We start from the raw sequence: 21,405 nt of genomic DNA, 5'->3' as shown, positions 1-21,405 counted from the left end.
ATGAGTAAAAGGGCCGCTGGTCCGACTCCACCTTCCGCACCTGCCACAGTGAAGCCCAGGGCTGAGGTACCGCCCAGGCCCCCGCCCCGGTCCTTGCGCAGAGAGAGCACTGTCCCTTTAAGGCGGCGGCGGCGGCGGCAGCGGCGCGCGGGGAGGAGGGCTGGGAGCGCCCCGAGCTGCGCCGAACTCGCCGGGGACGTCGGGCGCCGGCTCCCTGGCTCGCTCACTCGCTCCGACCGGCTCCCTGCGCCTCCTCCCGGGACTGCGCGGGGGCCCGGGCGCCGGCGGGCGCGGGGCGAGCAGAGTCCCCGGGCGGGAGGCGCGCGCTCCGGGCAGCACCCGGCCCCGGGCATGGACAGAGAGAGCAGGGCGCGCAGGGGGCGCCGCGGGACCGGGCGGCCGGAGCGCTGAGCCAGACAAAGGCTCAGGAGTTGCGCTTGCTTTCGGGGGCCGGGCCCCGGGCGCCGAGGCAGCGGGACCCCGCGGCGGGCGGCTCCGGCCGGCCAGCTCCCCCGCGGGCCGGCTCCGAGCGCCCGGACCTGCCCTGCCCGCCTCTCGTCGGGCGTGGGAATTTGCGGAGGGGACCTAAGCGGCTCCGGCGGGCACCCGGACCGGGAGGTCTGCCGCGCGCCCGCCGGGCGGGGAGCCAGGGAGCGTCGCAAGTTTCCGAGCCGCGTGCGGGGCTCCGGCGCCGGCCAGCGGGCTAGCTCTGCGTGCAGCGCTCCCGGCCGGGCGAGGCGCCGAGAGCATGGGCAGCGACCGGAGCGCGCCCGGACGGCCAGGCTGGGCGAGCAGTCTCCCGGGCGGCCGGGAGGCGGCGGCGCGGCCGCGATTGCTGCCGCTGCTCCTGGTGCTTCTGGGCTGCCTGGGCCGCGGCGCAGCGGTGGAGGACGCAGAAGTCAACGCCGAGGTAAGGACCCCCGCCCGGCCCCTCTGCGGCGTGCTGGGGGCTCTGGGGCTGGGAGGGAGGGAGCCACGCCCGCAGCCTGGGGCCAGGGGTGGAGGGCCCGAAGACTAGCCCCCGTCCCGGAGATGGGGGGCGGGGAAGAATGGAGCCCGGCAAACTGCCTCTCCCCAGCTCACCCTCTGTGGCGCACCTCATCCCAAATCCTGGGGGGCGTAGGGCTCGCGCCCACTCTCTGCCCCTACCCCGGGCACTGATCCGCCCCAGCCCGCGTCCCCTGAGTCGCTTCTGCTACCCCCAGCCCTCGCTCTCCTCCTCTCCTCTCTCCGGGCGGCGGATTCCTCGAGAGCCCTTCGGGCGCGCAGTGACGTTCTCTGCCAGTGGGGAGGGGGCTGCCTTGGCGGGGACCACGGGCGGAGCAGGCAGCGCTCCCGCCTCGGTAGCCGTTGGTCTGGGTGACAGCTAGCCGTGCGCTCAGTGGGCCGGGATGGGGGGGAAGGGGTGCGAACCTCTGAGACAGTAGTCTCGGGTTGCGGGGGCGCTTTGGCGACTTTCTTGGGCTCTTGCGCGGAAGCCGCCCCATGACCAGGTGAGTCCAAGAGAGACCCTGTCTCCCCTAGGGCTTCCTCCCACTAGTGCCCCTAGGCCAATGCCCGGTTCGGAAAGGGCGGACTCCGCACGTTTTCACCAGGAGCCGGCCTGACGTCCCTACGGAGCCCCGTCTCGGGATCGGTGGGGCAGGTGACCAGGCGCGGCCTCCTGGCATAGAGCGGGGTCCAATCTGCATCCACCCGCAGTCCCCCACGCAGGTTCCGTGGGTCACCCAGCGCCGGCCTCTCGAGCATGGACAGTGAGGGCACCGGCTTCATTGCCCCAGCAAAAGCGGGGTCAGTTCTGTCCTAACTTCTAAGACCCGACTCCCAGCCCGGGACTAGGAGAGGGGTAGACTGGACAGGAGTGAGAGGGTGGGAGGAGAGACCCGCCACTGTGGCGGCTCCGGAGAACTGGGGCCTCGGTACCCCTCGGCCGGCCTGTAGCCTCCCGGAGCTGCGTGCCTTCTATTTGCAGCCGGGCTAGTGCTCCCTCCCAACCTCCCCGCGGCTTCCCCACCTCCCCCGGCAGCCTGGGAGATTTTTCCGATGGAAGCCTGCCCTTCCCCGCCCTACTTTAATAAAAGCATGGAGGAAGGGCAGGGAATTCCTCCTGGCTCAAGTTACACCTCCCAGCCAGTTCCCCACCTGCTCTGCCCTCCCTCCCTGGCCTGGCCAGGCAAAGCTACAGGGAGCCAGGCCTTGATGGGAGGTGGAATGGCAGCCCAGACCGTGCCCAGTCCAGCTGCCCCCCATTTTACACGAGCGGGCAGGCAGGGGCTTATAGGGAGCTTCTGCTGGTGGGGACCCCCACCCAGGTACTGGGTGGAGAGTGCTTATTGGGCCCACCTACTATTCTGTGGAGTGGAGGACCAAAGGATTGCAAGTCATAGACCACCCTTGAGGAGTTTACAGTCTATTTAAGAATGGCATCTCTGAGGGGCACCTGGGTGGCTCAGTTGGTTAAGCTTCCGACTTTGGCCCAGGTCATGATCTGAAGGTGTCTGAGTTAGAGCCCCATGTAGGGCTCTGTGCTGACAGCTCAGAGCCTGGAGCCTGCTTCAGATTCTGTGTCTCTCCCTCTCTCTGCCCCTCCCCTGCTCTCATTCTCTCTCTCTCTCATTCTCAAATAAATTTTAAAAAATAAAAACATTTTAAAAATTAAAAAAAAAAAAAAAAAGAATGGCATCTCTGCACAGGAAGCAGTTATAGATCAAGCTAGAACTTGGTGGCCATGTCTCTGAATTGGCATCCTGGATGGTCAGGAGCTGCGGCGCTGGGACTTGTGGTTTGAGGGACTTTTCTTTGCTTCTGCTCCTCCATCACCCCCTCCTATTGCAGCTGAGGGAGTACCCATAGCCCAAGGCCTGCACTGTCGACCTGAGTGCCCACAGACCATGACCCTAAGCCTGTGGTGACACTGGCTAGGGGGGACTGGCCTGCAGCCCCACTCCTGGGGGAAAACTTGGGTCAGGTCATTGCTGGAAGAAACTCTGGAGGGTGGAAGGACCCTCGATGTTGGAAGCCAAAGTAGACGGAAGGCTGGAGGCAGGTGGGCTGTACCAACAACTGGAGTTGGCCTTGGAATACAGGCCGTTCTTCAGAGTCTGTTAAGTCTCTCTAGATCTGGGCCCAAAAAGTCAAATGACTTCAGCAATCAGCCCATTTGCCAGGAGGCCATGGCAGAACTGTCCCCAGGCCCGTACTGTCTGAGCATCTGCATGGGAGACTCCTGGGCCTGGCCCACACTCCCTCCCTTGAGGAAGGCTCTCTTCCTCACCCCAGAACACTCATAGCTCCAGACTTCAGGTTGGGTCATGGCTGGGACCTTTCTTTGAGCAGCCTGGCAACTGAGTCAAGGCCAGCCCCTCTCCCCCTCCCCTCCCTAGAAGCCACAGGACTTTCACCAGACTGAGGAATCAGGGAGCCTGGCATGTGCGAGGAGCTGGCTGCCACCTGCCACTTGCCAAACCTCAGCCCAGAGAAGGCTGTCTTTTGCGGGAGGCGGGGGGCACCACTGATTTACACTGCCCTGTCCCACTCACTTCTTTGGGTGTCAAGTCCCAGGATCCAGCCCAGAATGGCTGTGTAGACCCAGGCTCTGCCTGAGTGGGGTGCCAGTTGCGCTCCTGGACTCCCTCCCCACAGAGAGTCCAGCCCCCACCTTTGGATCTCGGTCCTGCTGTTTCTGGCTGCAGCACCTGAGGTGCATAAGTGCCTTTGGTTTTCACCAGAGACTCTCTAGTTCCCCCCATCCCCCCCACCCCTTTTAGGCACAACTTCAGGCTCTCAGCCCCGCCCCATGGAAGTGACTCAGCCGCCAGAGTTCACAGGTGTGGTGTCACTACCACTAAAATCTGGACACACCCAGGTACGGGACATTTTCCTTGCCCCTGGGTGGTGGCTGAGCAGATGAGCAAAAGGAGGGGTGCAGATCACCTTGAATTCTGAATTTGACCTTCAGGGCTGACTGGCAAGCCTAAGCCCCAGGCTCCCTGTGTTCCAATCTCTGCCCGCACTTCCGAGCTGGCCCCTGGGGGCCCCACCGGTGCTCTTTGTAGTACCCTCTCCTAACTGTGGAGCAGAAACTGCAAAGGTCCCTTGTGCCCACCCTCAAGGAAAGGGGTTCATGTGAGGGCCTTGTCATCGGGGACCTGCAGAAGCTGAATCTTTTCTCCTCCCTCCCGTCTCTGCTTTTCAGTCTCTTCTCTGACTACTAACAGACCATTCCTCTCCATACTCTGCTTCAAAACCCAGAGAGAACCGGGCTGATGGTGCAGCCAGGGACCTGGCATCCGATTGGGCCATGCCCTTGATGCCCAGCCCTTCTGTCGGGCCGCCCCAGGGTCCAGCCAGTCAGCTGCCTCCATGCAGAGAACAGCCTGGCGTGTGCATGTCTGAGCTGTGTGTCTGCCTGGCCTCTCTGAGCCCTGGACAAGAAAGCCTTCCTTTGCCCCGCCCCAAGGAGCAGAAGGAACAGCATAGAAACAGCCAGCTCCCCTAAGAACCACAGCACTCACCGCCTGTGTTCTCTGATGCCATCTCAGAAAGGCTACACTGCCTGGTAGGGAGGCATGGAAGAGCCCCTCCCTACCAGGCTCTTGGTTCTGGCCCCTTCTATTCCGGGTCCAGTGCCGTCATCACCTCTGCCCGAGGCCAGCTCTAGTGGCTGCTGCGGGTCACCACTGATTACAGTTGGTGCTCTAGACTGAACAGGTTCCATATCGCCCCCCCCCCCATTCATTATGTCGAAACCTGACTCCCAAGGTGATGGTATTAGGAGGTGGGACTCTGAGGTAATTAGGTCATGAGGATAGAGCCCTCATGAATGAGATTGGTACCCAGAGAAAGCTCCCTTGTGAGGACACAGCAAGCCGTCGACAGTCTGCAACGCGGAAGAGAGCCCTCACCGGAACCCACCGGGGCTGCCCCCCTGATCATAGACTGCCAGCCTCCAGAACTGTGCGAAATAAATGTTGTAGGCTTCCCAGCTTATGGTATTTTTGTTACAGCAGTCTGGATAGACTAAGACATTTGGCATATTACATATCATCCCAAGATTTATGTGGCTCGCACAGCTGGCCACTGAGGCGGAGGCCACGCCCCATGGCCAGCTTCTGCTTTTGGATGTGGAGATGTGTTCTCTGAGTCAGCAGAAGCAGAGAAGAGTCAGGGGCTATCTGCTTGGATCCTGTCCACCACAAAGGGTCCTGAGAGGACTCCACAGGTCAACTCCACAGGGCCCCGAAGGTGGCTTCATGAACACTTATGTAAGCAAGCCTGCAGCACACCATAGCTGCCTTCTAGCTGGATGGGCCTCCCTGATTCAGGGCTCAAATGAGGCCGCTCCCCAGAAGGACGCTGGTTCCAGGGATGCCTGGAGACCAGTGGCCATGCACTGGGCCCTTTGGGGGAGGTAGCACAGATTTTCACCCCCAAGCAAAAACAGCATAGGTATGCAAGCTGGGCTTGGATCAGAGAGACAGACAAGGATGCCTCTTACCAGACTCCATTTCCTTTGTGGGAACAGCAAGAAATGAGCAAGAAGACCCAACTCAATCTCTAATATCTGGACAGACAGATGAGGACCTAGGTACCAGCCATTAGCCAGTCTTCAGAGATGCTTCTCATCCCACAGCCGTCTGATGGTCCAACTGCCAGAATTGGGAAACCAGGGTGCAGGTCAGCTCTCCCTGCTGGCCCTTAGCCCCGAGAACTATCTTGTCCTCCCAGGAGTGACTGCCACCAGGAGCGGTGAAAGCCCAGCTTCACGCTGAGCATTTATGAGCATGGCACTGGGCATGAAAGAAGCGCTTGCAAAATGGTAGCCAAACACAGTAACAATGAGAAGCAAATGGCATTTGCTGTTGGGCGAGTTAGAAAACCTCTCTGAGCTTCTGTTTATCTACAGATGAGAATATTAATATGCATCTACTGGATGCAGTTACTGGGGAGATCCAGTACATTTGTGTGTAAAATGCTGAACGCTGTGCCCAGTGGTCCTCATATGAGGCCCAGTGAGGATCAGGTGTCATTTTTGAGCACCTTCAACCTACTTGGTTATATCCTAGGCATGGCCTGTGGGTGTTCTGTAAGCATTTTCACATTTAATCCTGCTATTACCTCTGCAAGTATAGGGATTATTATTACCCCACTGTATAGAAGAGGAAACTGAGACTAGGGGGTGAGAAAAGTTGCCCCAAATTCCCCAGCCAGGGGGTGGCAGAGCTGGGCTTTGAACCCAGTTGGTCTGGCTTGGAGCTGAGCCCCCAGGCCACATACTGGGTTAATGGCTGCGAGGTGCCATACCATGGGGAGCCCGCTGGGCTGGAGCCAGGTGGGAAGGAGGGTGGAAAATGGGGCCAGACATGCCGTTAGCCCTCCCCTTCCCTGCCAATCCAGCCACCCAGGCTTTGCCCCGTGAGCAGCCCTATCTACAGCCCTATCTACATGGACAACATCTACAGGAAAGTTTCCAGGTGAGGCCCCAGGACCTGGCTCCCAGCCAGCCCCAAAACCACTAGCAAACAGGGCTCTTTCACCCCGCCCACTGGCCAAAGGACCTATCTGGTTTTTCCTCCAGGTTAAGGATTGCAGGGGCAGGCTGGGAAGGGGCAGGGTGAAGAAGCGCAGGGACTCCTGTGACCACTCCTTCCTGCTTGCCTGGCGGGACAGTCCCCCAGCCCTCCTACTCTCCCAGCCACCCAGAGCCCCTTCCCCAACTGCAGCTTTCACATAGTGGGGGAGGGGATCAGCCTGAGCCCCAAATAAGCAAGTGTGTTCCTCTGGAACTGCTTAAGTACGGATCGTGCTGCCTCGAAAGGTAAAGGATCCACCAAGCACAGGGGGTGTGGTGCCCCCTCTCTTCACTGGCCTTGGGTCTATGTCATCTGTGCTGTCATCCCTGGGTGGCAGTGGGGAGTGATAATGTCAACCCCATTTTGCAAGGAAGGAACAAAATGGGGAGCTCCGAGAAGCTTAATCAGTCCCCCTTCATCACTTGAAGGCCTGTTACATGGACAAGCAGTCAGGACCAAGGGACAGGTGTCACCAGGAGGCAGATTTCTGCTCAGCCTGAGGAGGAGCTTTCCAGTAGTCACTGATGCCCAAAGACAGAATGGGCTACCTCGGTGGCAGTGGGCACCCCATCTCTCCTAGGCTGGTTGAGTCATGGGCCCAGCTATGGGCCTTAAAGGCTTCCAGGATGTAGCTGGACTTGATGGCCTTGAGGTCCCCTCCAGTCTCAGGCTGGGTGAGTCTAGGGCTGGGTTGGGTCACCTAGATGGCGAATGGGCTCCTAGGTCAGATCCCCAGAGGGTGGGCCCGATGGGCCCAGGGTGCATGCTCTGGTCTGCAGGGTCCCCAGGACTACAGATGTCTTTCAGCACTGGCTCTGTGCCCAAGGCTGGGAGTGTGGAGAGAGCGTGGAGCCAAGCAAGGCCTTGGCCTGCTCCCAAGAGCCCACAGCCCAGGATCCAGGGTAAGGGAGATGGCTCGATGAGGACCTCACACCGTGGAAGGTCTGGGTCCGTCGCTGGCAGCCCTGACAAGATGCCTTTGTGCCTGGCTGGCGACCCTGCCAGGGTTGGCCTGGACTACAGAGAGAGCCGTGGGTGACAGGAGCAGGGCAGAGCGCAGCAGAGATTGGCCGTTATCGCCCAGGGTCCGATAAGGCTGGGTGGGAGGGGCCCCAGCCATCTGAGTCCGAGGGAGGTGCTGTGGTGGCAGCGGAGCGGAGCGGGGAGCTCACCCTGCCCCCCACAGCCGCTTAATGCACAGTATCGATCCGCGGCTCCTTCGCAGACATACCCTCCCTGCGGGCCTACCTTGGCATTGTCTCAGCAGTCCTGGTGGGCAGCCCTGCTGACATGGCCCAGCGCCCAGCCCCAGCCAGAGATGGGGGTGTGGGGAGGACAGATGCCCTCCCCCACTGCTACCCTGGGCCCTGCTTCTCGGCTGAGAGGAGCTGGTGCTACCTCACAGACAGCTGGCCAGTAGCACTGCTTATGGACTCCAGTTCTGGCCAGACCAGCTTTGTGACCCGGCGTGGGCCACTCCCCATCTCAGAACCTCACTGTTTGTATAATGAGAATGGGGTACTTGTGAGCACTGAATGGGTCGATAAGAGTAGGCTGCCCGGCCCACCGCAGGTTCCCAGCCTTCTGCTACTGCATTTACAGGCTCACCTAGGAGCCAGGGGGCCAGGAATCTCCCCACTTCCACTCCTGATGGCCCCACGTTTCCGCACCTGGGGCTAGACAGCACCTAAAGCATCTATGCATACTCATGGGATGGGGTCTGGAGCTCAAGGAAGAACTCGGGTGGATGGGGTCTCTCTGCATGGACCCTGTGGCTCTCATGGAGAGCAGCTGCTCGGCGGCTTTCATGGAGGAGGTCCGCTACTTTGCTGCTTCCCCACCCATCCGAGCCTCAGTTTCCCCACCTGAGAAACAAAGCTTCACCTGCTTGGCTTACCCCACCTGTGAGAATCAAGGTAACAAGGAAGGAAAGGAGGCAACCTGTATAAAGGATGGTCTTTACAGTCACCAGTAGGGGCAGCAAGGGCGTGAACACAGCCTCTCCCCAACTTTGAGACTGGGACGCCGGTCACGAGCCTGGGAATCGCTACCCATGTTTGGCCTGTGGTGGCAGAGGCTGCCAGCAAGCTGGGCCTTGAGGGGCACAAGCAGCCCCTGCCACCCACCTGTGCACCCCTGTCTCATGCCCTCTTCCCTGCGTGTCCTCACCTCCTGGACTTGTCGCATGGAGTCCAGCAGTAGGAGTAGGGTGGAGAGAAACATCCTCCCAGACACAGGGCAGAGGAGAAGCCCACAGCCTTCCAGGGGCTCTAGACTGATCAGCACTTGGCAGTCAGCCCTGAGCACAAGTTTGCCAGTCAGGCAGGCTCCAGCAGCTTCTTCGCCTTGTCATCTGGGGCTCTGCTGCTCTGGGCCCAGGCGAGGGAGACAGATCTGCTGAGCCTCCCTCACAAGCCATTAGTTCTCAGCCTGGCTTCTCATCCTGGCCGGGGCCAAGGGCATTGAGGGTTCAAGGCTTGGCCAGTACTGAGATGGGAGCTCTTGGCTTCCCTAAGACACAGAGGGTGCTTGTCTGTGGGAAGGAGGGTCCACAGGCCCCCTTGGGACCTTCCCGGCATCCCCTGAGCTGCCTCCGGGGTGAAAGGGACCCTTCAGCCCCATGGGCTCTGCTGGGCTCCAGAGCTATTCCCTGCAGACAGGCCCAGCCCCCTCCTTCTCCCTCCCCAGGGCCCCAGCCTGAGCCTCCCCTGCCTGCCCTCCCTCTGTCACTCTGCAGACACCGCTAATCAGCCCCTTGGTGGCCTGTGATTGCGCTCCAGTGAGATATTTTTACCTTATGCAAATAGGTGATGTAGAGGCGCCCTCATCCGTCAGCAGGCAGCTCCACCTCTCCCCCCACCTCCTCGCACTGCCAGAGCCGGGCTAGCGTCCTGGCCTTGCCTTCCAGATCCCTCCACGCCTCTTCAGGGAAACTGTCCATTATGGGCGGTGGACCTCCCGCCCTGCCCCTCACACACACACACACACACACACACAGGGCTCCGGGAGAGGTTTGCCCTGCTTGGGAAGAACAGGGAGGGTGTCCGCAGCACGGCCAGTGTCCGGTGGAGCTGAGGGAAGGAGCCCTGGGCCAGAGGGGTGAGTGAGGAGGGCTGGTGGGGGAGGCCACCGCTTTGCCCTCACTTGAGGCTGCCTGGCACTTAGGCCCTGCTGGAGCCTGGACCCTCCAACTCCGTTGGTCGAGGCAGAAGCCTGCCGCTCCACGGACAACCAGACAGGCCTCTGTCATTAATAATACATTTACTGAGCACTTTCCCTACCCGGCACGTTGCCAAGCAGTCATGTGGACTCCCAGCTGAACCCTCACAGAAACCCAGGAGATGAGGCAGGGCCTAGCACAGCACCCGCGTTCACTGACCACGGCCGAAGCACGGGAGGCACGCGGCCACACCTCAGAAGTGGCGGGGGCACAATTTGTCCCCAGATCTGCCACCAGAGCAGACGGTTGTTTGCCAGCTCCGTGTCTCTGCCTCCTTGTTCTGTGGCGGGTCCCCAGGCCCTGGGAGGCCGGAAGCTGGACCCAGAGCCATGCCCTCCAGCGGTAACCTGGGCACTGTGGCGCTGGCTGTGTGGGCAACCCAGCCGTGCCGGGGGCTGGTGGGGGGCACTGAGGAGCAAGTGCTTGAGGAGCTGGACGTGCCACCGGTGGCAGGCAGATATGGGCGTGGCCCTGGCCAGCTAGTGGTCCACAGCAGCCACCACATCTGGCCATCATCCTGCCTTATGGGGCTTTGATGTGTAGTTTTAATCTTCTGGAGCCTCTCAGAGAGCAGGCCTCAGGTGCCCTCACTCAGTGGGTAGAGGTCCCAGAGGCCCCAGGGTGGGCCAGGAAAGGTGCAAAGGACACTTCCATGTGGTCAAGGCTCACGCAGTCCCTGGCCTCTGTGCTTACCAGTCTCCCATGAAGGTCACTATGCTCTCACAGCCAGGGTAAAGTCTTATCCCAGTTCAGCTTGGCTCCTTGGGGATCCCATCATCCAGCTGCAACTGTGACCATCCTATCTGCTCACAGACTTGCAGATGTGAATCCCTCCCTCTCTGGGCACACCGGGTCTCTCCAGGGAGCCTGTGAACCCGGAGGTCAGCACCCCTCTCCCGTGGTCCTCCACAGCCTCCAGCTGGCATGGTACCCGGCACATAAGAAAGACTTGGCAGGGTGGGTGGATGGATGGACAGACAGATGGAGGAGAAGACAAGACTTGCCCAGCAAACTCTGGAAGGGGACAGGTGCCCCCACTGTGTGCCAGCTGCTTTTCCCAGATCTGTCTCTCTCAAATGTCATGACCCCGGTAACCCCATTGTCCCCTGAGAAACTCAGGCCCAGAGAGAACGAAGCCTTTGTGGCAAAGCAGGGACTGGACTTCAGGCCTTCTGGCCCACCCTATTGGGCCCGTATGGGCTGCCTGAATCCATCTGCTATGCTTCTAGGAGACTTAGGGTCTACCAGGGAGTAGTGCCAAGGGGCTGGTTTTCCTACTTGGTGGGGCCTAAGAGGTTCCGAACCCCTAACCCCCCAGTCTGTCAGGAGTGGTAGGGGGCCCACCCTGGAGTGGCCAGTCAAGGACAGCTACTGTGGACTGCCCTCATGGACAAACAATAAACACCTAAGTGAGATATATAATGTGTCAGATGGTCACAAGTACAGGGAAAGGGAAGGGGTCAAGGGTATAGCAGATGGGGGTCTTCTTTCAACATTCTGTTGTCAGAGAACACCCCTCCAGTAAGGTGAGGTTGCAGCACAGATGGAGAAAATGGGGGTGCGAGCCATACAGAGCACTTGGGCAGCAGGAACAGCAAGTGCAAAGGCCCTGAGGCAGGAGTATGCCTGCCTGTGGCGGGTGGGAAGAGTGAGGTCTAAGAGCTGAGGCAGGGGCAGGGGGTGAGGGGCCTGGCAGCTCCTGTAAGAACTGGCTTTTATTCTGAGCTGGGAAGTTTTGGGAGGATTCTAAGCAGAAGATTGACCAGACCTGACTTGTAAAGGCCTTTTGTTCTGGCTCCTTGTGTGAGAACAGACCGTAGGAGGTGGAAGCAGAGAGAGCGGCACAGAAGCTCACACGGCCACTGTCGCAGGAGGCGGTGGCGGCTCCGACAGGGCGATGGTGCAGGTGGCGGGCAGTGGGCGGACACAGGCCGTGCGTGTTTGGAGGTAGCAGTGCTAGACATGCGGACTGAGTGTGGCCTTTCCTTCACAGAACTGGCTGAGGCTCTATGGCTACCTGCCCCAGCCCAGCCGCCACATGTCCACCATGCGCTCCGCCCAGATTCTGGCCTCAGCCCTCGCCGAGATGCAACGCTTCTATGGGATTCCCGTCACTGGTGTGCTTGATGAAGAAACCAAGGCGTGAGTCCCTCCAGGGGGCCCTTCCCCGAGCCCACTGGCGCCTGCCTGCTTTCTGGCTTGCTCCGGAAAGGGTTTGGCAGGTGGAGTTTCCAGAATCGAGTGACCTAGATAAGAGATGGCAGGTGGTCTGGTCTTCCATGCTAGTTCGGACTGGTTGGGAGCAGCCGCCTGACACCTCATGTTGTGGAAGCTCCGGAGGTGAATGTGGCTGGTCAGCGAGCAGCATGAGATTGATTAGTGATGTCTGCCACAGGCACAGGAATGGGGAGGGTGAGCAGCATGTGCCCTGGATGGGACATCTCACGAGGCCTCAGCTCTGCTCTGAATCTGGTGGGGTGATGGGACTCAAAGCCACATCCTTGAGCACACACTGAGCATAACATAGCAAGGACAGGGCCTCAGGGGTAACTCCCCCATTCCTGGGTGATTCTGGTGATACCCCACGAAGGTGAGCCCCTGTTGGGCACTCTGTCTTCCAGTCTGAGGTCAGTGCGCCTGGTTTTCTGATGAGGAGACTGAAGCGCAGAGTGTCTCCCACGCCCACCACACCCATACAAAGGGCGGCTGGAGGCTCAAGGCCAAAGGGTGGAAGGAGGGTGGACTGCCTGGAAGAGGCAGAGCCGATGTGGGCAGGCTCTGGGCTGACCCCTCCACGCCTACGACCCAGGTGGATGAAGCGACCCCGCTGTGGGGTGCCAGACCAGTTTGGGGTGCGCGTGAAAGCCAATCTGCGACGTCGGCGGAAACGTTACGCCCTCACCGGGAGGAAGTGGAATAACCACCACCTGACCTTCAGGTAGGGACTGCGGCTGTCCAGGGAAGCCTCCCTCCCACGGCATTGCCCAGAGACCACTCCTTCCTCCCCTGTCCCAGGCTGAGGCCTCAGGCGTCCCAGTGGGCTTGTCTGGAAGGCTTCCTTTCCCAGAAGCCCACCCCGGGGTGCCCAGCATAGACAGTCCGACCCTGCTCCCACGCTGACAAGATCAGCCGCACACCCTGGGGAGTCTTCCCCCAGGAAGGTCAGGACCCTTGGAGCTGTTTCCGCTCTATCCTCCTTCCCTCCCCGCTCCCCATCCGCCAGCAGCCCTCACAGCTGAGTTCCTATACCAGTACAAACTGGGGGCCTCCACAGTGTAGGGCACGGGGCTTCTGGCATCTAAGGGGGGGCGGGGCGTGGGCAAGGTGCTGGAATCCAGGCATCTGTCAGGTGGGCAGGCAGCAAGCCCCCTGCAAAACCCCAGTTCAGGCACCTTCCTCCTTTTGCTGAGTCCTGTGGCAAGAAAGCCTCCTAAGCCCTGGGCCATGTGGCAATCCCCAAGGGCTCCCCTCCCTGTTTTAGTCCAGCCACGGCCCCACTTGCAGCTCTGTCTCCTAAGGAAGAGCCGCTCCTGCGGCCACTTAGACCCCAGGACCCCAGAGTGAATTCATGGCCCCACCAGCTTTTGAGGGAGGAGATCTGTCCAGCACACGGAAGCTGAATCTGATTTATGTGGGTAATAACAGGCCTCCTCATGCTTTTATCACATGCAGACTCAGGGCCCATGTTCCACGCGAGCTAATTCATTTAATCTAAGATGACAGCACTACTCTCCTTTCCCCCGTTTTACAGACAAACTCAAATTCAGAAACACTTAAATCACTTGCCCAAGGTCACATCAATTACGTTAGAGCCCAGCCTTGAACTCAGGACAGCTTGACCCTGCAATAACCAGAACCATTTGGCCTGTGTCTCCTAAACTTCAGCTATTTGTATCCAACTGTCTAGTTCTTTCTCTTAGCTTCGTAGCACCTGTCCTTTTATTAGTGGTTTTCTTATTTAAACGAATTGGATACAATGCAACCTCGTTTAGCCATATCCTAATGAACGTCTGGGTTTGGCATGTTAGCTCTCTTTCTTAAATTCACATCAGAATAAACTAGTGGTTGATATTGACAGGTATTGTCCACAAACCAGCTCAGATCTTACGACCATGTGCCCTCATCCCCATCTGGAGGGTGCTAGCAGTGGACAGTGGACCCCAGTGGGCCCCAGGTTCACTCCCTTGTCGCCTTGCCCACTGCAGCATCCAGAACTACACAGAGAAGCTGGGATGGTACCACTCGCTGGAGGCAGTGCGGAGGGCCTTCCGCGTGTGGGAGCAGGCCACGCCCCTGGTCTTCCAGGAGGTACCCTATGAAGACATCCGGCTGCGGAGGCAGAAGGAGGCTGACATCATGGTACTCTTTGCCTCTGGCTTCCACGGCGACAGCTCACCATTTGATGGCACGGGGGGCTTTCTGGCCCATGCCTATTTCCCTGGCCCTGGATTGGGTGGGGATACCCATTTCGATGCAGATGAGCCCTGGACCTTCTCCAGCACCGACCTGCATGGTGAGAACACCTTGCCAGGGAAGGGCAGGGCAGGGGAGTGGCAGAGCCGGAGCTGGGCATTGCCCTCTGGTCAGGTTCAGCAGCGACAGGGTTGGGAGGGGAGAGCTTCATCCTGTGCAGTTCTCCAGAACACTGACCCTCAGTGTCTCAGGCTGTTGTCCCATGATCTCCAGTGGGTGGTAGGGAAAGGGAGGGAGCGTTGTACCCACTTCTCAGATGGGAAAGTTTGAGGCCTAGCAGTCAGAGCAGCCCAGCCTCTGCTAAGAGCGGCCTCTGATGGCCTCAGCCCACAGGGCCTGGGCCAGGCCAGAGCTGACTGTGCCACCCGCCTCCTCTGCAGGGAACAGCCTCTTCCTGGTGGCTGTGCATGAGCTGGGCCACGCGCTGGGGCTGGAGCACTCCAGCAACCCCAGTGCCATCATGGCACCATTCTACCAGTGGATGGACACCGACAGCTTCCAGCTGCCCGAGGACGACCTCCGGGGCATCCAGCAGCTCTATGGTGAGCGGGCAGCTGGGCACGGCCGGCGGGCGCTGCACACCAGCTCCCTGCTCCCAGCCCTGAGAGGCATAGGCGCCACTGCTCTCTCTGTTGTGTAGATGAGGAAGCAGGCCCAGAGAGGATTAGCGACTTGTCCACTTCACTCAGTGAGTGAGTGGTGGCGCTGGAAGTCACGGGCAGGGCTGGCCGACCCCAGGGCCCTCATGTGGTTCCAGGCTGGGGTCTCCAAGGCCCCTGGCTGACCCCTCCTTTCCTCCTCAGTGTCAGTGATTCTCTTATTAGACAGAAGATGCCCTGGGGTCCTCCTCCTGTGGCTCCCAACACAAGCCTGCCCCAGGCCTGCCAGCGAGTGTCATTGGCTTTCACCTCCCAGTGGCTTGGAGGCTGGCATCAGCCCGGGCCCCACCCGAGAAGACCTCCAGTGGTGAGGGCTGAGGACAGGTTCTGTGGGCCCAGGCTCGCACTCAGCATCACACTGAGCCCCTCGTTAGGGCTGGCGGTGCTTGCCTTGCTGAGGACGTGACAGACACTCCCTCACTCTGTCCCCGGCAACTTGGTAAGAAGATGGGCCCTTGGCAGAGGTCAGAGCCATGTTCTTCGTCCTGAGGGAAATGTCCCCAAGGGGAAGTGGGGGAAGGGGCAGCCTCAGGGGTCCAGAGTGGGGAGGTGAGGGAGAGAGCTGTTTGGAGGAGGACAGAGGTTCTCCTGAGGAGGTGGCAGGTATGGGGGAGGGGGCGGCTGTGGACAGACAAGGGGCAGGCTCCAAGGCCGAGGCACATGTCTCTCCAGGCTGGGTGCCCCAGAGTCCTCTGGTTCTGAGTAGGGGCTACCTTCTGACCTCCCACTCCCCCCACCCCGCTCTGCAGGCACCCCAGATGGTCAGCCACAGCCCACCCGGCCTCTCCCCACTGTGACTCCCCGGCGACCGGGCCGGCCAGACCATCGGCCTCCCAGACCCCCTCAGCCACCGCCCCCAGGCGGGAAGCCAGAGCGGCCCCCAAAGCCAGGCCCGCCAGTGCAGCCCCGAGCCACGGAACGGCCTGACCAGTATGGCCCTAACATCTGCGACGGGGACTTTGACACAGTAGCCATGCTGCGTGGGGAGATGTTCGTGTTCAAGGTCTGGCCCCTGCCCCTGCCCCTGTCTCCCCTTGGCCCAGTCTCAGAGCCGGAGAGCAGCCCCCACACCCCACCCCTGGAGCCTTGCCCCACCTGGCTGCCCAAGCACCCCCACCCCTGCCTCACTGAGCAGCCCCTGGGGAGCCCTCTGACCCGAGACAAGAAGAAACCAGCCCAGGGGACAGGGGACTTGCTCAGGGTTACACCACGAGTGCAGGGGTCCACGACCCGCCTGGGGTCCACTGACCTGTGCCGCCCTGGCTTTCCGAGCCAGCCCTGTGGGTCTCCCTGACCTGGGAAGGGGCGGCTGGAGGAACCCCGCCCCCCCGTGTGAGGGAGCGAGTTTGCTGTCCCCCTTACACTGACGCCCCCCCAGGGCCGCTGGTTCTGGCGGGTCCGGCACAACCGCGTCCTGGACAACTATCCCATGCCCATTGGGCACTTCTGGCGTGGTCTGCCCAGTGACATCAGTGCCGCCTACGAGCGCCAAGATGGACGTTTTGTCTTTTTTAAAGGTACGCCAGGGTGGGCGGGAGGGCTGGGCAGCCTTCCTTCCCTGACGTCTGGCCTCGCCTCTGCCCCAGTGAAAGCAAAGGGCTACACTGCATGTCCACACTGGGGGGAGACGAGTCAAGGCAGGGGTGGGGCAGGGGAGATAGAAATGTGGCAACGGGCAGCTGGGCCCCCGGGGGCCAGCTGCTGCTCTGACTGGAGCTGAGCGTCCATTTTCTGGAGCACAGAGGCTCCACACGTGACTCCTTGTGTCTTGAGCCTCCTGCAGCCCCTCCGCATAAGGCAAGAGCCCCCCAGCCCACCCAGACAAGATTTCTGTGGTCTGTCTGCAGGGACAATGGAGCCCCCTGTCACCAGCCCTCCCTCTGGGGCCTGCCTCCCTGGGGAGGGCCTCAAGGGCGGCACTTCCCCCTGCCCCCCCGTGGATGAGCTGTGTCCCTAGCCCAGCTGGCCTGAGCCCACACTTAAAGCCCCCAGGGCCCAGAGGCCAGGCAGGGCTCCCCCTCTTTCCTCCCTCTGTACAAGAACTGTGTATGGGGGCGGTGGGGTGGATGGGAAGGCAGACCATTTATAGTGTGACCATGTGGTGTGGGTACAGGTGTGAGTGACTTGTATGTGTGCAAATGAGTTATGTTGCAGGTGCCCATGAGTACTGAGTGTGTGTGACGTGCAAATGAGTTGCATGGCGTGTGTGTTGGGGTCAGTGCCTGTCCTGTGTATAAAGGTGTAAGTGTGATTGTGCATGTGTGTGTGTGTGTGTGTGATAAGTGTGGCAGTGGATGTGTGTGGATGTGTAAGCCCAGGACAGCACTCCCTGTGTCCCCTCCCTCACACACCCCTCTGCGCCAGTCCTGCCCTCACCCACAGCCCCCTCCTCCTGCAGGCGATCGCTACTGGCTCTTCCGAGAAGCCAACCTGGAGCCTGGCTACCCACAGCCGCTGACCAGCTATGGCCTGGGCATCCCCTACGACCGCATCGACACGGCCATCTGGTGGGAACCCACAGGTCACACCTTCTTCTTCCAAGAGGACAGGTGAGCACCACCCCCCCTCAAAGGGAGGAGGCTCCAGCCAAACCCCCCCTACCTGGAGAGGGCCCACAGCTGGTGCTTCTGGTCACAGGTACTGGCGCTTCAATGAGGACACGCAGCGTGGAGACCCTGGCTACCCTAAGCCCATCAGTGTGTGGCAGGGGATCCCTACCTCCCCTAAAGGGGCCTTCCTGAGCAGCGATGCAGGTACTGGGCCAACCCCCTGCAGCCTGCCCAGCCCCCGCCATCCCCTCCTCCACACACGGCAGTCCCCCGGCCTTGCTGGCAGGTGTGGGGGAGCAGCTGTGGCAGGCCCTGGGTTGGGCTTCCAGAGCATGACTCTCCTGGTCCTTCCTGCCCCATCTCTATCCCCTTTTTACAGACGGTCACATTAACCAGAGAGCTTGAGTAAAGGGCCCCAGATGCCACAGCTAGAAAGTTGGGGGGAATCAAGAGTCCAGCCCAGGTCTGCCTGTGTCCAGAGGGGGCACTTGGAACTACCCTGTTCCCTCCGGGGCGACCCACAGGGAGCTGGAAGCCTGAGAGGGGGTTAGCTTGGCTCAGAGCAGTGGGGGGCGAGAGTCCTACCAGGGTGCCCACCTACCTGGCCTGGAAAGGAAGCTTGACCTCTGTCATAGAACTGAGCCCCAGGGAGCCATGGCTTTTATTTCTCCAGCAGGGTCTCTGGGAAACTTGAGAAAAACCATTAGTCTTGGTTCTCAGGTTCCGGATTCATAGGCTCAGGGGAGACCCCACTGGCTGTGCCAGTGCTTCGGCAGCTCACGGGGCGTCTGTGTGCTCCAGCGTCGCTATGCAACTGCTCTGATGTCATTGTGATCAGCAGAGTATAGACTCAATCATAGTTCAGACTCGGCCTTTCGCAAGGCTGATGGGACATGGGCAAAGCGCCCAAGGCCACAGAGCTCATCCAAGGCGATGTTAGGCTCTGCTCCAAGTCCACTGCAGGCTGGCTGTGTGGCCTTGAGCAAGACACTGGCCCCTCTGGTGTGGGGTGGAGCCAGTCGTGGGACAAGGTAGCAGCCCCCCCCCCCCCTTAGCCCTTATGTGGCAGGCTGCGAGACCCTGCAAGACCCTTCCGTGGGCTGCCCCAGCCAGGAAAGAGTCAGGCCCGTTCCCCAAACCCTGCCCCTCTCTGAGCCAGGTCTGGCCCCTATAAGTTGAGAGGGGGCAGATTTGAAAATGCTCAGGCAAGCAGGTGAGAAGGAGGGTATTTTATTTTAAGTTTTTATTTATTTTGAGAGAGACAGAGAAAGCATGCACGCAGGGCAGAGAGGGGGAGGGGCGGGGGGGACAGGATCCCCAGCAGGCTCTGTGCTGACAGCAGAGAGCCGCAGGTGGGGCTCTGACTCACCAACCCTGCGATCAGGACCTGAGCCACCCAGGCGCCCCCAGGGTGGGTGTTTTCAAGCTGGTCTTGGAGGGTCACCTGGCCCGCTTGCCGGTGGGGCCCGGCCTGACGCCACTCCCTGCTTGCCCCGCAGCCTACACGTACTTCTACAAGGGCACCAAGTACTGGAAGTTTGACAACGAGCGCCTGCGAATGGAGCCGGGCTACCCCAAATCCATCCTGCGGGACTTCATGGGCTGCCAAGAGCACGTGGACACAGGACCCCGATGGCCCGATGTGGCCCGTCAGCCCTTCAACCCCGACGGGGGTGCAGAGCCCGGGGCGGGCGGAGACAGCGAGGAGGGGGATGCGGGCCGCGAGGCCGGCGCAGGTGGTGGAGAGGGGGACTTTGGGGAAGGGACAGATGAGGACGGGGGCAGCCGAGTGGTGGTGCAGATGGAGGAGGTCACGCGGACAGTGAACATGGTGATGGTGCTGGTGCCGCCGCTGCTGCTGCTCCTCTGCATCCTGGGCCTCACCTACGCGCTGGTGCAGATGCAGCGCAAGGGCGCCCCGCGCATGCTGCTCTACTGCAAGCGCTCTCTGCAGGAGTGGGTGTGACCCCGCCGGCCTGCTCCTCACGGTGCTAACGGCCCCGGGCTGGCGGCGCCTGTGGTTCCGAGATGCTCCTGGGGGCGCGGCTCGAGCCTTCCGTGGCTCCCTCAGCCCTTGGGTGGGGGCCCCTCCAGGCCCCTCCAACATCCCTGCCAGCCCTGCCCCATTGTTTATTTATGCCCAGGGTTCTCTTTCTTTCTTCCTTCCTTCCTTTCTTTCTTCCTTTGTTCCTTTCTTTCTTTCTTTCTTTCTTTCTTTCTTTCTTTTTTTTTTTTGCACACTAATTGAGTATTTGTTTCTACTTTCCCCAACTAGGAGCAGCAGTCCATCAGGGCAGGGGTTAGAGTTTTCCAAATGTAGTTCTGCCTTGGACAGGGGGTTACCTCCCTGCGCCGTCCCCCGCCCCCCCCCCCCACCTCTGGCTCCGCCACAACCACAGGAGCTGAGGGTCAGAGGCCCAGTTTGGCAAGTAGCTGAAGGGTTTCCAAGGTGCCCTCCTCAATCCGAGTGGGCTCTGGAGACTCGGGGGGGGGGGCGGGGGGAAGGAGTGCTGACTAGTCTCCACCCACCTGAATCTCTGCCTTAGGAAGAGCTTACTCCCAGGGGCAGCCCCAGGCCACAGGGACAGAAGAGTGAGGTGGCCTGCTGTCCATGAGTCATACTGAGTTTTGGCTCCTTCCCAGCCCACCTCTCTCAATCCCGGTAATCCAGGCTTCTCGAGTCTAAGACACCCACCCCACCCCCGGCCAGCCAAGGGGCCTGCAGTGCCCAGCTCCCACATACCGCTTGAGCCCGTACCTCCTGGCCTGCCTTACCAAGGACCAAAGGGGGTCTGCTGAGGCCCCTCCACCCAGAGCCTCGCCCCCCACCCAAAGGCTGGGCTTCCAGCCCCCGGCCACTCCTCTCTGAGCTATGACCCACTTGGGCTCCTTCCTTGGGCCTCCTCCCACCCACCCTCACCTACAGCACCGTCCTCGGGGTCTCAGAACCCCACGGGCCTCAGGCACCAGCTGCCGGGGTCCCAGCTGCCCCAGGGAGGCAGGAGGCTGATGGGTGCCCACAGCCCACCACACACCGGGCTCCGGGGTCCCTCCCCTCCACTCCCTGTCGCCCAGGGCACCGGGAGGGGTACACCACTGTGGAGAGAGGCCAGCAGCTCAATCCCTCACACAGACTGGGATGTGGCCGGGGAGCCCCCAGAGGAGCCCATTGTGACCTTGGAGACTCTCCTTCTCGGCTCAGCCCTAAGGGCAGAGGCACTTCCTCCTTCTTCTCCTTCCCAAAGTAAGCAGGCGGCAAAGCTGCTGTGGAAATGGTACTGTACAGCCGGCCCTGTCCCCTCTGCTTCCCCTCAGCCCGGGGCACGCGGGTCTGCCACCCAGATCCCCAAGGCCCCTGGAGGGAGGGGCTTCTCACAGGCTGACCTGGATCACAGGTCCAGCGGCTTGCTCCCCCCTCTATCCTCAGAACCGGAGAGCCAGCCAAGGGATGGAGGGTGGGGGTCAGTGTCCACCCTCATACATTTCTTTCTGTAAATAATCTGCACTGATTAAATTGTACAGCCGGCAAGTGTGGCCTCCTTTGTGAGAGGCCCTGGGCTGGACCTTACAGTGGGAGGGGCTGTGGGTGACATGAGTGAGTCCAGGCTGGGATTAGGGAACTTGCCCTCCACGCTGAAGGGACCTTGTTCCCAGGCCTATGGTGGCTCCTTCCCAGTGACCTTGGGAGGGGCAGAGGTCAGAGGAAGCGTGAGGGGGTGGCTGCCTTGCATGGAGGTGAGGCAGGGGACAGGGGTTAGCCCTGCCGGGGTGGAAAAGAGAAAGCACAGAATTTACTTGACATTTATTCATGGTGAGAAAGGGCATCGCGGCTTCCCACACACTCTGGGTGTCCAGGAGGGGTGGAAAAGCCATGCCAGGCCACTCAGCCCTTCCACCCATCCAGACAGGGTTCTGGGCGGCCCGAAGACTCA

At 60.6% G+C, this 21,405-nt stretch overlaps 1 protein-coding gene across 1 annotated transcript; it reads left to right on the top strand.

Moving 5' to 3' along the window:
- The first annotated feature begins 166 nt into the window (after positions 1-166).
- MMP15 (matrix metallopeptidase 15) lies at positions 167-20,994 on the top strand. Its single transcript, XM_039232696.1, has 10 exons — positions 167-910; positions 11,786-11,934; positions 12,602-12,730; positions 13,998-14,305; positions 14,646-14,807; positions 15,674-15,927; positions 16,303-16,441; positions 17,323-17,473; positions 17,562-17,677; positions 18,973-20,994. Exons 1-10 carry the CDS (start codon positions 749-751, stop codon positions 19,437-19,439), a joined length of 2,037 nt encoding a protein of 678 aa, XP_039088627.1. The 5' UTR covers positions 167-748; the 3' UTR covers positions 19,440-20,994.
- Positions 20,995-21,405: the final 411 nt, after the last annotated feature.

Source organism: Hyaena hyaena, unplaced genomic scaffold (genome assembly GCF_003009895.1).
Source record: "Hyaena hyaena isolate Hyena2069 unplaced genomic scaffold, ASM300989v1 scaffold_68, whole genome shotgun sequence".
Classification (NCBI taxonomy): domain Eukaryota; kingdom Metazoa; phylum Chordata; class Mammalia; order Carnivora; family Hyaenidae; genus Hyaena; species Hyaena hyaena.
The sequence above is the reverse complement of the archived record's forward strand: the minus strand, read 5'-3'. Positions and strand labels throughout refer to the sequence as shown.